Source organism: Onychostoma macrolepis, chromosome 02 (genome assembly GCF_012432095.1).
Source record: "Onychostoma macrolepis isolate SWU-2019 chromosome 02, ASM1243209v1, whole genome shotgun sequence".
NCBI lineage: Eukaryota > Metazoa > Chordata > Actinopteri > Cypriniformes > Cyprinidae > Onychostoma > Onychostoma macrolepis.
In genome coordinates, this window is record NC_081156.1 from 857,353 (window position 1) to 870,962 (window position 13,610).

Genomic DNA, 13,610 nt, shown 5'->3' on the forward strand with positions numbered 1-13,610 from the left:
TGTCGGCGATTCTTCCTATTGTGAAATCGTGCAATGTGAAAGCCCCTGTCGCCGATCCATCGTGCAATGTGAACAAAGCAGCGACTGAATGCTACCCCAGATAGTCACGCAGTGTGAAAACAACAGCGATCCGACGAGTTTGAAAATCGTGCAGTGTGAACTCGGCATTAGTTGTAGTGGGTGACAAGCTACGGTATTAAGCTTGTTAACCTTATAATCGCTCATAGAAAATACATAGGATGTCATAATTTTCTTGTCATGACTAATTTATTAATGATCCAGCATCTGTATTAAAGAGAAAGAATCATTTCACTCGATGTTTAAAGAGAATAAAACAGCCTTGACAGCCTAAGTTACTTACACATAACTAACTCGCTCTCTCTCACCGGACTCGTGCACTCAAAAAAATATTTAACCCCAAAAGTTAAAACTTATGTAATTCAATTAGATGTCAATTTTCCATCCAATTTAATCACATAAATCCAATGCAAAAGTTAACATTTATTTAAGCTTCACCCGTTCATGTTCAGTTAACGTGAATGAATTAAATAAATTTTATAACTGATGAACTGTGATTTATGCTTGTATAATACATAAACTTTACTCATTTCCAATGACTTATTGTTACTTACTTTATATAATCACCTTACATTTTCTTAATTCTATTAAATAAATAGTCAAAACATGTTACATTTTCAAACATTTATTGTGTTGTAATTGCTCCATGAGTCAAAAGTAACATCCAATCTGACCAAAAAAAACAGCATGAAAGCAAGACATACTGTAATGCAGTACTTAACAAATAAAGGCAACTGTTTTCTGCAGTTCCATGAATCCTTCTAAACTGAACCTTCCAGGGGTTATGACTCATGTTTGACTTTAGTTTTGTGTGCCAACAAGTAACAGGGATCAACAAGGAACCATACTTCAACATCAAACATGAATTTCACATTTTCAAGGTAACACTGTCATATCATTGCATAGTACGGTAAACAATGTGCTTTCTCCTGATCTATAACACAAAACACAAATGTAAATGGTCCCTTATCTTCCTAAATATTTGTTAAATCAATTAAACAACCAGGACCCTTAGAGAAAAATACAATACAATAAAATAAATAAATAAAAAGAAAAGTGATAAAAGAAAAGCAATTATTTTACTTTACATATATCAAGTTTTCAACACTTTTTTAATACATGTAACAGTTTTTCACATTTCAGCATTTAGGCCAGCAAAACGTGTCCTACTCACTGCAGAGGGGGTATGCTGCATACCTAAAGATCTCCTCAGCCATGCCTTCAAGAATGTCAGACCTTTGTTTGGGTGGTGGAATAAGGAGCATTACACATTTGTTGAACTCTGTGTCAGCTCTCTGAAGCTGAATTTCAGCAGAACATGAAAAACGAGAAACTACTATAACAAGGGCAAAGAACTGGAGACGTAACTCAAGACCATCTCAATGCTACTGGAAAATGAGTGATCAGATAAGTTGACTTCCTGGACTCAATAGCAATATGGGTAACATCTCCTGTATCAAAAGTTTCAGAGTTACAGGAAGCAGGAAAGTGCAGTCTCTTGCATGCTGGAGTTAGTGTCATCAGTTTGTAAAAATATATCTTTCAGGGCATTCTTGTCTAAAAGTTTAAAAGTTTCCAATGTCCCTCCAGTTGTTGGAAACATGTAGGCAAACAATGAATGTCCTATTCACTGAAACATTTTAATTTTAAGCGCTTGAACCTTTGGGGAAAGCTTGCTGCCATCTAAATTCATCAGTACCTTCTGGAAGAATTCAAATGTGAACTTGAGACTTTGAGGGTAGCTTAAGTTGAGAGCGTAGATCAGTCCGAAGAGCATTACTAATCCAAAGGAAATACTCTTTAAGTGTTGTAGCAGCTTTACACCCTCTGTCACAACTCCAACATCAACGGCTCATCCTCAGCACCAGCACCTTCTTTGCGAATCACAAAAAGCCCCAGAGTGGTCTCAGATATTCCTATTTCTGCTTCTTCTGGGTTGCAGTCCTAAGGTCAAAATAAGTAAATAAATATTAAATAATGTAATAATAAATAAATGAAAATACTAAAATATTGGCAACATACAGGCTGGCATTGTACGTTAGGTCCTTAAAAAAAGGGCATATGTATACAAACCTGGAATTCTTTGATGACTGTTGTCATGTCCTCGTTGAGGTACACACACAGACTCTGAATGACACAATCTCGTTTAATGTGTATGTCGCCACACTGAAAATTTGACACAAAATTAAACAATATCAGAAATGCCACAATAATGAAAACTGATTATAGTTTGATATTTGTTATTACGTCTAAAGAAGTGAAATGCAATTTACCACACCTTGTCTGCAGCAACCATAATGCGTAATATCTTCTGTCCAGAAGCACCTCCTTTGCTGCTGAAAACCTTCTGTAGAGTAGCAGTGTATTTGTCCAGCTGCGCCAAGAACTTTGACAGAAGCGGCACAGTCGTTATCCGCATGAATTCTGCGTTTATCTGAGAGGAAAAAGGGAAATGAAGATAATGAAATATATTGTGGAGGAATTCATTGAAATTTACAAAATATTTCTTGTGTAAATATCAATAACACTTACTTCATTTACTGTGAACAGCGCAGGCCACCTGCTTTGTAAATCAGAAACCATTGGCAAGTCCTCAACCAACTCTTGCCGCCTATAGGAGAAGGTCAAGTGCATTTTTTCCTTAACGACTGCCTCATTATTTTTCTTTTTCACTTCAGTTAAGAGCGCTATTCTTTCCTTCTCCATGCTTTCTGCTGTTTCTCCTTTTGGAAGGCAAGGAAGGAAATTCACCTCAGCTTTTTTTGGCTTTTTGATGTTTGATGCTGCTTTACCCTGACCTTTGCGCTTGTTCCAAAGAGAGTTCACAGCGATTTCGGGGTGTCCAATCTTGCTGAGTTTAGAGCGAAAATTAGCCATCTTAATCTTTAGGTAGTGTTTCCATCCTTCATGGCCAGTGCGAGTTCCTTTTTCCCTCAAGCAAGGGTGGGCATTTATCAAGGCTTCAGCTGCCTGATCAAGCTGATTATCAGTGGGGTATGCTGCATACCTAAAGATCTCCTCAGCCATGCCTTCAAGAATGTCAGATCTTAGTTTGGGTGGTGGAATCAGTAGCATTCCACTTTTGTTGAACTCTGTGTCAGCTCTCTGAAGCTGAATTTCAGCAGAACATGAAAAACGAGGAACTACAAAAACCTGAGGCCAAGAACTCGTTCTAGACACCGGAGACGTAACTAAGACAGTTTCAGCGCTGCTGGAAAACGATTCATCAGACCAGTTGACTTCCTGGACTGAGTCAATGGCACAAGGCCTAACATCTCTTGTGTCGAGAGTGTCAGAGCTACAAGTTGAGCTGGGTGAAGGAACAAGAATGCTGGAGCAGGAAGGTGCATCAGGTGCAGTCTCTTGCATGCAGGGGTTACAATCATCAGTTGATAGAAAAATCACTTTCAGGGTATCCCTGTCTTCAATTTGACTGGTTGACATGAGATTCATGTATTCATTTCCAAAGTCCTTATCTTTGTACTGGAGCCTGAACTTTTGCTTCACCCCAAAAACAGTCATTATTTCAAGGAAAAGGTCATCCACAGACTTTGGGATTCCTGTCTTAAGTGTAAGCTTTCTTGCATCGTCACCCCCACCAAAAACAATCCTCAGAATGACCGGACTCGACATTTTTCTTTTCTTTTCTAAAAGAGGGAATGAAGCAGAAAATTACATAAATCAGTAATACAATTTTTGCGCTGTAACTTAGTTTAAATAAAAACACTTCATAAATATATTACCTTAAATGAGGATGTGCCTCTTCAGGGTCACCATTCGTCTTCCTCCTACCATATAATCATACAGTGGATAAGCATCAGTTAGCTGATCTAGATCAACCAGGGCAACCTCTCTATCAGGAGAGACAGTCAACTGAAAAGCTCTAAATTGTTCTTGATACCATGCACACAGTACCTTCACAACAAAATTCAAACTGCTTTTGACAATACAGATTTGAAGAATTTCAGCAAATTCTGGGAGCCCACCAGCTGACCCAAATGAAATTAGCATACCAGTTCTATAATTTATCCCATTGTTTGTCACATTTTTTGCAAGATGAACTTCATTAATTCCTGGATATTTCTGTCTTAAACCTGCTACCACTTCCTTGTTTAAAACATCTACAGGAAGTGTGGAGACACTTGTAACTTCTAGTGTGGACTTCTTAAGGCTACAGGAATGGATCTGATAAGCAATCATTTGCTGGTGTTTGGCAGCCAGTGTGAGCATTATGTTTTTAAAACAATTTGTGTGGCGAGCAACTTTCTTAAAGAAACTATGTTTCGCCTCAAACCTCATAGTCCACTGCCCTACTAGAGGTCCAAAACATTGAATCATTTGTGGATAGTGCTCCACATAATGATGTTTTGGTAACAGTTGTGCTGGAAAAAGTTCAACAAATCTGTGTCTGTGCTCTACAATTTTGCAGTTTAAGTAGGCTATTGTTTCTTCGTTATGAATAGGGGCGACAGCAAGTTCAACTATTTCTTTCAAATCAAGAAGTACAAGCCAGGCAGGCTCAGTCTCTGGTATCAAGTCTCCAATGATGAATGGAAGCAATCTCAGTAAATTCCAATTTTCATGTGCATTACCTCCAATGGTCTTCTTGGAGGCATATGTACATGGAATAATGTGAGGTTTATTGGTTTTGTCACCCCACTTATAGGGGAAGTTCAAGATCAAGGTGTTTAGAGTATCAAGAGACAGATACTTTTTGGAAACAAATTCTTTCAAGCAAAGTGCAAGTTCAAATGGGACAATGCCCTCAAACAAGTCGTGTACAATATCAGGTGGGTAGCCTCTAGTAACATGAAAGTGAGATAAATTCTCTGTTAACACACAACCTCTTTTTACTCCACAAAATATAGCAGAGTTTTCATTTGCAGAAGTGACATGTTCATCATGAATTTCCTTTGTTCTAAGGGCAAAGTCCCCGGTCTGAACAGATTCAGCCTGGATCTCCAATCTCTTCCCTACGCAAAACCTGCAAAAGTACTCACCAGAGAAGCTTTCTATGAAGCCTGCTAAACTGTGGGCCCCTAAATTATCTGCAATGACAGACTGGACTGTACCTTTCACAAACCGTCCAAGCTCAGGAATGTAGACACCATGACTCTCTAAAGTAACCAATTCCTGTAAAAGGGGCTCTAAAATTGTGCTATAGCCATATGACTTTACATGTTCAGTCTTGCATAAAACTGCCAGATAGATAGATGAAAGTGTGGAACTGCACCCGGGTGGCAAGTTATTCAAAATCCAATAGACCCCACAAAGTTTGTGCTTTTTACGTGAGGTGCCTAAGGGGTTACAGAGCTCAAAATCGTCAATGTACAACAACAAAGATATTTTCAATTCCTCTCCACAAAAAAAAGAGTTTTCCTTGCAATAAAGACCATCTCTGATAGACCTATACTGCTGTTCTTTCTCTACCCCCGAATCAGTTTTCTGTCTCTCGTGGTCACCAGTAACACACTTTAAAATATCACTGCAACTAAACAACAGCTGAAGAGAAGGCAAAATTGGTATATACTGATAGGTCTTTCGACTCTTTTGATCAAGGATAAACTCAATTGGCTCTACAACACTTACATGTTCCTTGTAGAATTGCTTCCGCTTGAAAGCTGTGGCAAGGGGACCACCTTTTTCTATGGCTTTAACCAAGGGATTTGACCTGCCCACTGCTTCAGAAAGCTCTTGAATGACAGACTCATCAATTTCTAAGTTGTGATTTCTAAGAATGTCAGAAATGATGCTACAAGTCACTTGATTTGATGCTGAAGTTAATGAATAATGTAGTTCCTGAAGTAATTCATCAACCGCGGTGGCTGGGACATGCAAAATGTTTTCCAACTTTAATAAGACAAGGGCAATATTAAGAACACTTGCCTTAGAAATATCTTCATCATTATTAGCATCACTGAATGACTCTAAAACCGATTCTGTTGAACATGCGGGAAAATCAACAGGAGAACTGGCTGACTCCTGACAGTCTGCAGTGACGGTGACAACATCTAATTTAAAGTCAGTTAGACCATGTGGATTGTGCTTCCTGTTTTTATGTGTATGAAATGTATTATAAATGTTACTTTTAAATGTACACTCTTTAAATACACAAGTCACAGTTTCATGTTTGCGCAAATGTCCATTTAGATGACAGAAGTAATCTCTTTCATTTGACTCAATGCATGCACACAGCTGACATGAAAATGTGGCTAACTGTTCTTGTTTTGAAGATGACTGATCACAGTGGGCACGGTATATATGACTTAGGAGGTTATTCCATGATTTAAAAGTGCAAGGACAATTACTGTATACACAATGATGCCTGAACCTTGCCCCAAAATGTCCATGCTTGAGCTTAGAATGTTTCAATAACTCATACCTACTGGATACTTCTGTGCCACACACTTTACATTGCCACATTCCCAAGACTCACATATCTAAAAATAAAAAATGAGTGTGAGAACATTAACACTTTTACAAAGTAATTAAACATGTAAAGTTTATATATATATATATATATATATATATATATATATATATATATAACAACAACAACACTTACTGCAATTGAGTGATTGCACCAAACTGGAGACAATGTGGAGTGATGTCACAATGATGAGGTGACATTTAATTTAAGTTTTGTAATGAAATTGCAACTCTGCATTAAAAGAATGCATGAATGTACACGATTTGTTTTAAATGGAAATCCTATAATCCTAAAAACGTTTACATGTACCTTTCATATACTCACATAAATAAATGTCAAAAAAGAGAGGAAAGATCAACACTTTACAAAGAAATTAAACGAATAAAGTTTAGTTATGTTCTAAAAAAAAAAAAAAAAACAAACAAAAAAAAAAATCTATACATACCTTAAGTGAGTGATTGACCTTGATCAGATTCAGTGTGGAATGATGTCACAACGATGTCTCTGGAATATTAAAAACGATATGACTTTTGTAATGAATGAACTCAGCAAGAATGCATGTTCCACTTCCATGGACACGATTTGTTTTAACAGGACATCCTACAAACTTTTACATGCAACTTTAATATACTGTCGAACGTGTTTGTACAACACTTCAGCATAGTTGTAAAGCATATTTATAGAAAATCAAAATGTAACGTTATGTCGTTACGAGATGGCTAATCTATTTTTTTTTAAAGTCATACACGCGTAATCTGCCTAAAAAGATGCACATAGTCGACCACATATATCTTATAATGATCCAAATTGCATATTTGATAACAGATTTTTTATTTTTTTTAAAGTGAAATCCTAAAGTTTAACGTTACATGTTCTAACATTTGCAAAATGAATATAAATCGAGATGACATGCACTGTTTAAAAAAAAAAAAAAAAATCATACACGCGTAATCTGTTTATAGCCTATGCAAAAATTATGTGCATAAGTTACTCAAAGGATAACGTTAGTACATTTTAAAATGATCAAGATAAGGTTAGCAGGAAGGCCGAAAATATCTAACGTTAGTTCATTTGCCAAAAAGTGCAGTTAGGGCAGTAAATCAGGATCGATCAAATCATAAAAATAGTTTATGTTTAAGTCTACAACAATTATAAACGAAGAAAATATCTTACCTTGTATAATCTCCTCATCTGTTCTTCATTAATCTTCCATGCTACCGTTGAGTCAACGTCGCGCCATAGTCGATTTGCCGCCTTCAGTGTTTTTTTTTTATTTTTTAAATCTGATATGCGCATGCGCAACATCTGCATTCGCGATTTACTGCAACAAATTATGTATAGTTTATGTAATTCGATCAGGTTGGTTTCGGATCCATTACGTTCATGTTGAGAAAGTGTAATTCGGAATAATAGTAGTTATTTTTTACTTTTTTAAATATACTTTATTTAAATTGTTTGCTTCATTTCAATTACTGGCAAGAATCATTTTTTTGAGTGTGTGTGTGTTTATCTGTAAAGAAGGAAAGCAGGCAGTGGACCAAACCACTGTGAGGCAAGGGAGGGGGGAATCAAAACATTTCTGAACTTAAAACGTTTTTTTGCGTTTATTTTGTTTTACTACTCACACAGTCATTTTAAGTATATGTCCATTATATTATTTTCAATACACAGTAGCTTGTAATGATATTTTTAGGGGGGACAAGCCTCAGATAGGGGGGGTCCTGTCCCCCCCGTCCCCCCCGGGATTTACGCACTTGTCAAAAAATCCTATTGGAATTTCAGTTTATCCTTTAGAATCTTATTGGATTCTTAGAATCCTATTGGACATTTAATGGAATTTCACTTTGTCCTATAGGATTTTATTTGATCCTTATCCTATTGGACATTCCAATTTATTTTAATGGCATTTTAATTTTTCCTGTAGGATCTTTTATTGATTTGTATCATATTGGACATTGTGATTTTTAAATGGAAATTCACTTTGTCCTGAAAGATCTTACAGTGCCTTGCGAAAGTATTCATACCCTTTAATTATTTTCACGTTTTATGTTGCTGCCTTATGTTAAACTGCTTTAAATTACTTTTTTCCACATCAATCTACACTCCATACACTATAATGGTAAAGCAAAAAAAAAAAGGTTTTTAACATCTTTGCAAATTTATTACAAATAAAAAACTTAAAAGATTCCATTGCATAAGTACTCATACCCTTATCTGGGACAGTTGAAATATAGCTCAGGAGCATTCATATTGCTTGTAGGTGTTACTAGACTTTGAGTGAAGGTAACCTGTGTCAAATTCAATTGAATGGGTATGATTTGGAAAGGCACACACGTATTAATAAAAGGTCCAACAGCTGATAATGCATATTAGAGCAAAAACCAAGCCCTGGGGTTAAAAGAGCAGTCTGTAGAGCTCAGAAACAGGTTTGTGCCAAGCCACACATCTGGGGAAGAGTTCAGAAAAAAATTCTGCTTCATTGAAGGTTCACAAAAGCATGTAGTCTCTGTTACCCTTAATGGAATAAGTTTGAAACAACCAGGACTCTTCCTAGAGCTGGCCTCCTGGCCAAACTGAGCAACTGATGGAGAAGGGCTTTGGTTAGAGTGGTGACGAAAAACCTGATGGTCACTCTATTTGAGCTCCATGATCATATGTGGAGACAGGAGAAATCTACAGAGGGACAAACATCACTGCAACACTCCACCGATCTGGGCTTTATGGCGGTGTGGCCAAACTAAGTCCTCTCCTCAGTGAAGACAAAAGAAAAAAAAAAGCACCTAAAGGACCCTCAGACTGTGAAAAATAATATTATCTGGTCTGATGAACCTCAATTCTAAGCATCATGTTTGAAGGAAACCATGCTCTGTTCATCACCTGCAGAGTACCGTCCCAAAAGTAAAGTGTGGTGGTAGCAGTCTCATGCTGTGGGTCTGTTTTTCAGCAGCAGGGACTGAGGGACTTGTCAGAATAGAAGAAAAGCTCAATGCACCAAAATATAGAAAACCCAGTCCAGAGCATTCAGAACCTCAGACGGGCAGAAGGTTCACCTTCCAACAGGACAGTGACCCTAAGCACACAGCAAGAGTCGCTTATAGACAGCTCTGTGAATGTCCTTGAGTGGCCCAACCACAGCCTGGGATTGAACCCAGTCAAATATTTCTGGAGAAACCTGAAAATGTGCGTCTGCTCCCATCCAACCTGACAGAGCTTGAGACATGAAGAGGTGAGGAGACAAATGGCAGATCATTTCCAAATGTTGAAGAGCAAAGCTTGTCGCATCAAACAAAAAAGACTTGAGGCTGTAAAGGTACTTCAGCTAAATATTTAGTCAAGGGTATGAATACTTATGCAATGTACTTATTTGAGTTTTTTTATTTTTAATCAATTTACGAAGTTGTGACAATTCGGTTTTTTGCTTTGTCAATATGGTGTATGGAGTATATATTGATGGGGGTAATTTAAAGCAGTTTAGCACAAGGCAGCAACATAAAAAAGGGGTATTAATACATTCTCAAGGCACTGTATTTGATTCTGTTAATTACTTTTTAAAAGTAACACTGCATGTGTGTACTTGTAACCCTCAATAAAAATGCAGCCTATCTGAATACACACAAATATAACTGAAATTCATAATATTACAGTAAGGCAAAGATAATAAGTATGACATTTCATAATGTCTGAATAAGATAAAATGCATGTTAGTAGGAATTCATAGAAACACAAACATCGATATATGGTATTGTCCTGACGCTTCCCCTTTAAGAAATCTGAGTGTAGTGCGCGTGCAACTGTAGCGCGCATACTTTGAACAGTAACGGTCAAAGAGGAGAAGAAGCTGAGAAATCGAGTGATTAACGTTGTTTAACTTGTTAAAATGTATTTAAAGATGCTAAAAAGGAAGAAATAGTAATACTTATCTGATCTGCATCCTAAACGAACAGTTTTGGGTTAACAATATCTGTTGGTGAGTTGTTGAGCTGGTTTTATTGAATGTGATTAGCAAGGAGTCCGCCCTTACATAGCAAAATATATTGTTAAACAACTGATATTAATGGAATATTAATGTATGCTGTTTATAATAAAATGTCATTATATAAAACACTGGAGTAGTGAGTACAAAATGTATGTTCAGCCACCATTTTGAGCTGTTTTGAATAACGTTGTGCTTTACGGTTTTGTATAGCGCTATTTTAATTATTTGCATTGCTGGATTAATAAGATGTTCTTATGGCCTGTTGTCCAGGTCAGGTTTTATGTTCCAGTTAAAAAGTTTGACATTGGACAACGATTCTCCCGTGATATGTGTGCGTACATGGGGAAGAGGTGCATGACAAGCCGGTGTCAGCTAGAGGACCTGCTGCGTTGCCTGGTAACCAATTGACCATATGCACAGAGCGCTCTTTTGAACTTCCGCATAGTTTTAGTTTATTTTATTCTTGCACAAGAGTAAAATAGATACAAATATATATATATATATATATATATATATATATACACACACACACACATATATATACACACACAATCCATATACTGTGCAGGGAGAGGCAGAAAACCCAAAGGGCTTATTTAGAGCCTCCACCTAAACAATGAAGAAACGAAACAAAAACAGACTTATAAAACTAAAAGAAAAACTTTGATTACAGTAATTAATTTATGTTGTAATTAATTACAACATATGTCGAAAAAATAAATAATAAAACCCATAAATAATATACTCGAAAAAAAACCATATGGTACATAAAATAAATTTTAAAAAGACAAGATAGATTATTGCATTTAAAATGATTCTTTGTACATCTTTTATAACAAGCCAGCTCGTAAACTTCCGGTAAAGCGGATTTAATGTTGTGGTTTATATAGGTAGAGACTCTTGAGACCCTTATAAACCTCTCCTGTCTCGTGCTTGTCAGAAATCGAGAAAAAAAATTATAATAATTGCAACATGGTAAATAATGATAGCATAACAACAATGATAGATGATGCCTTTAACTTTAGGTAGCCAGAGATGCTATCTCCCAAATGACATCATAATGGTATTATTGATAATCAATAACTTACCTTCATAGTCATGAACACATTTTAAAAACTTATAATATTTGCCTTCTCAACTCTGGCTGTGAAGTAAAATTCACTTTATAGATATACTTTTCATTCATGAAGATGACATGAAAGAAACGTGTCTCCTAGCGAAAAACAAACACTTTTAAGATGAAAATGTTATTAAATTATCATTATAACTAGTAGATGGCAGCAGAGGATCACTCATTAGCTCAGCTGCCATTTCAACTCCAAATCTGTGTGCTTTTATTGTACTGAAGTATAAAGTATAGCAAGTGCAGGAATCACAAAGTCTCATGTAATTTTATAAATAAATAAATATGCCCCGACACCAACAGCATATAAGGGAGAATTATTTAAACTAGTTAACTACAAATGAAATAAGTTCATTATTAATGGTATAACAATTAAATAATGCATTAAATATTTTGAAATATTTTTAGATTTAATTTAGTAACTACATTTATTAAGTTTTATCTTTAACTGTAAAAGCTGCTAAATATATTCAGTCAGCACAGACTTGTTACTGTTGTGGTTTTGCTACTCTAAATTTAGTCTGAATCACTTAATGCACAGCGATATTTTGACATTGGCTTGTCTTCCATTATCAATGTCAATCATAGCAATGAGTCCCTGAACAATTTAGCAGATTTACCCGCGTAATATTTAACACCCGCGTTTGTCATTCTTGAAATGGTATACGTGGACGTTTGGTCCTCTTGGATAAACAAAAATTTTCTTCAAATTGTGAATGGATTTTGTACAGAAACTAAGCAAAGGGTGCGCCTCTTAAAGCACAGTACAATTGACTGGAAATGACTGAGCTGGCTTATCTAAAACCAGAAAGTAATTGTGCATATGGTCAATTGACAGAGCATTAGTGATTGCTTTGAAATATATTGGATACAGTATTTTTCATACTTTCCCCGGTGTGTGTGTGTGTGTGTGTGTGTGTGTCATCAATCAATTATCAGTGCCTTAGAATTTTTACATTACATTCTACATCAGGGTGAATTTAAGCAAACTGCAAGTACAGTGTAAGTACTACAAATACAGTGGAAAAGTGCACCTTTAGAATATTAAAAAAAAATCCTATAGGATTAAAATCCAATTAAAATCCTATAGGAACGGTTCCTACAGGATATTTATGTCTTGTCCTATAGGACTATTCCTATCGGAATCCTATAGGAATGGTTCCAAAATACGATAGAAATTCCTATTGGAATCCTATACAATTGTCCTATTGGAATCCTATAGGATTTTTTGACAAGGGCGCCTATGGTGTACTGTGTGGGCATGACCCAGACAGGCGGCGCGCTCACTGCTCTTCTGCATCGTGCAGGTTTCCCTGCATGAGCCACGCTCACAGTGGCGGCATTTGCAACAACGCAGAGAAATTTGCTCTTTTTAGAGCACTCACCGGATAGCGGCAGCAAACAGGACTGGAACTGCTGCGATGCTGGAGCTCGAGGAAGGCGGCGGCTCAGCCGAGCAGATTTGAGGCCGCTGGGTCTAGCTACGAGGCGTGTTAATGGCGAGTAGGCTTCTGGGATCAGTGGAGACGAAGTCGTCGTCGCTGAAGGAGAAGAAATCTGAGGATCCTATGGCGAAACGGCCGCTTATATGGCCTGATGGCTCCGCCCATTCTGGCGGGCTTCATCGCCATAGGCTCGTGCAGCTCCGCTGCCGACCCATTGGTTTGTTTTTTATACACTGCACAAACCAATAGTCGTGCAGTTTCACTGCGTGATTGAATAAGGCTTCAGTTCAGGAGAAAAAAGGCTTTTTCCCATATGCGTCTTTATCAAGATGCAGTACGAGTGGAGTATCGACAGGGAACCATAGTCTTTCATTTGTTTGTGTTACAACTCGGGTAGCCTACAGGCCATCTCTTATTTGTATTCGTTATTCGTTAATAATATTTCGATTAAAAGATGGGGGAAGATGTAAAGATCAAACATTAACGATAAATAAGAGCTACACACACTGTTTAAAATTACCTGTAAATTTTACAGTAAAATACTGGCAGCAGGGTTGC

The 13,610-nt window shown here is 36.9% G+C and overlaps 1 protein-coding gene across 9 annotated transcripts; it reads right to left on the bottom strand.

Annotated features, from left to right (window-relative positions):
• Nucleotides 1–725: 725 nt before the first annotated feature.
• Nucleotides 726–8,164, bottom strand: LOC131551202 (uncharacterized). 9 transcript variants are annotated; one of them, XM_058794026.1, is made up of 9 exons: nucleotides 7,682–8,137; nucleotides 6,954–7,012; nucleotides 6,644–6,739; nucleotides 6,461–6,518; nucleotides 3,822–3,866; nucleotides 2,611–3,720; nucleotides 2,357–2,512; nucleotides 2,152–2,244; nucleotides 726–2,022 (listed from the first exon to the last, which is right to left on the bottom strand). In XM_058794026.1, the coding sequence occupies exons 6-9, from the start codon at nucleotides 3,709–3,711 to the stop codon at nucleotides 1,909–1,911; spliced, it is 1,464 nt and encodes a 487-aa protein (XP_058650009.1). In that variant the 5' UTR covers nucleotides 3,712–3,720; nucleotides 3,822–3,866; nucleotides 6,461–6,518; nucleotides 6,644–6,739; nucleotides 6,954–7,012; nucleotides 7,682–8,137; the 3' UTR covers nucleotides 726–1,908. The 9 variants fall into 9 exon arrangements, with proteins under 9 accessions (XP_058650009.1, XP_058649985.1, XP_058650000.1 ...); XM_058794002.1 differs by having other exon boundaries at nucleotides 2,611–3,725; XM_058794017.1 differs by lacking the exon at nucleotides 6,644–6,739.
• Between the last annotated feature and the right edge of the window lie 5,446 nt (nucleotides 8,165–13,610).

Bases quoted from the DNA above. Each gene is read 5' to 3' on its own strand.
- LOC131551202 (XM_058793971.1), bottom strand. From the start codon at position 6,501: ATGTGGCAATGTAAAGTGTGTGGCACAGAAGTATCCAGTAGGTATGAG.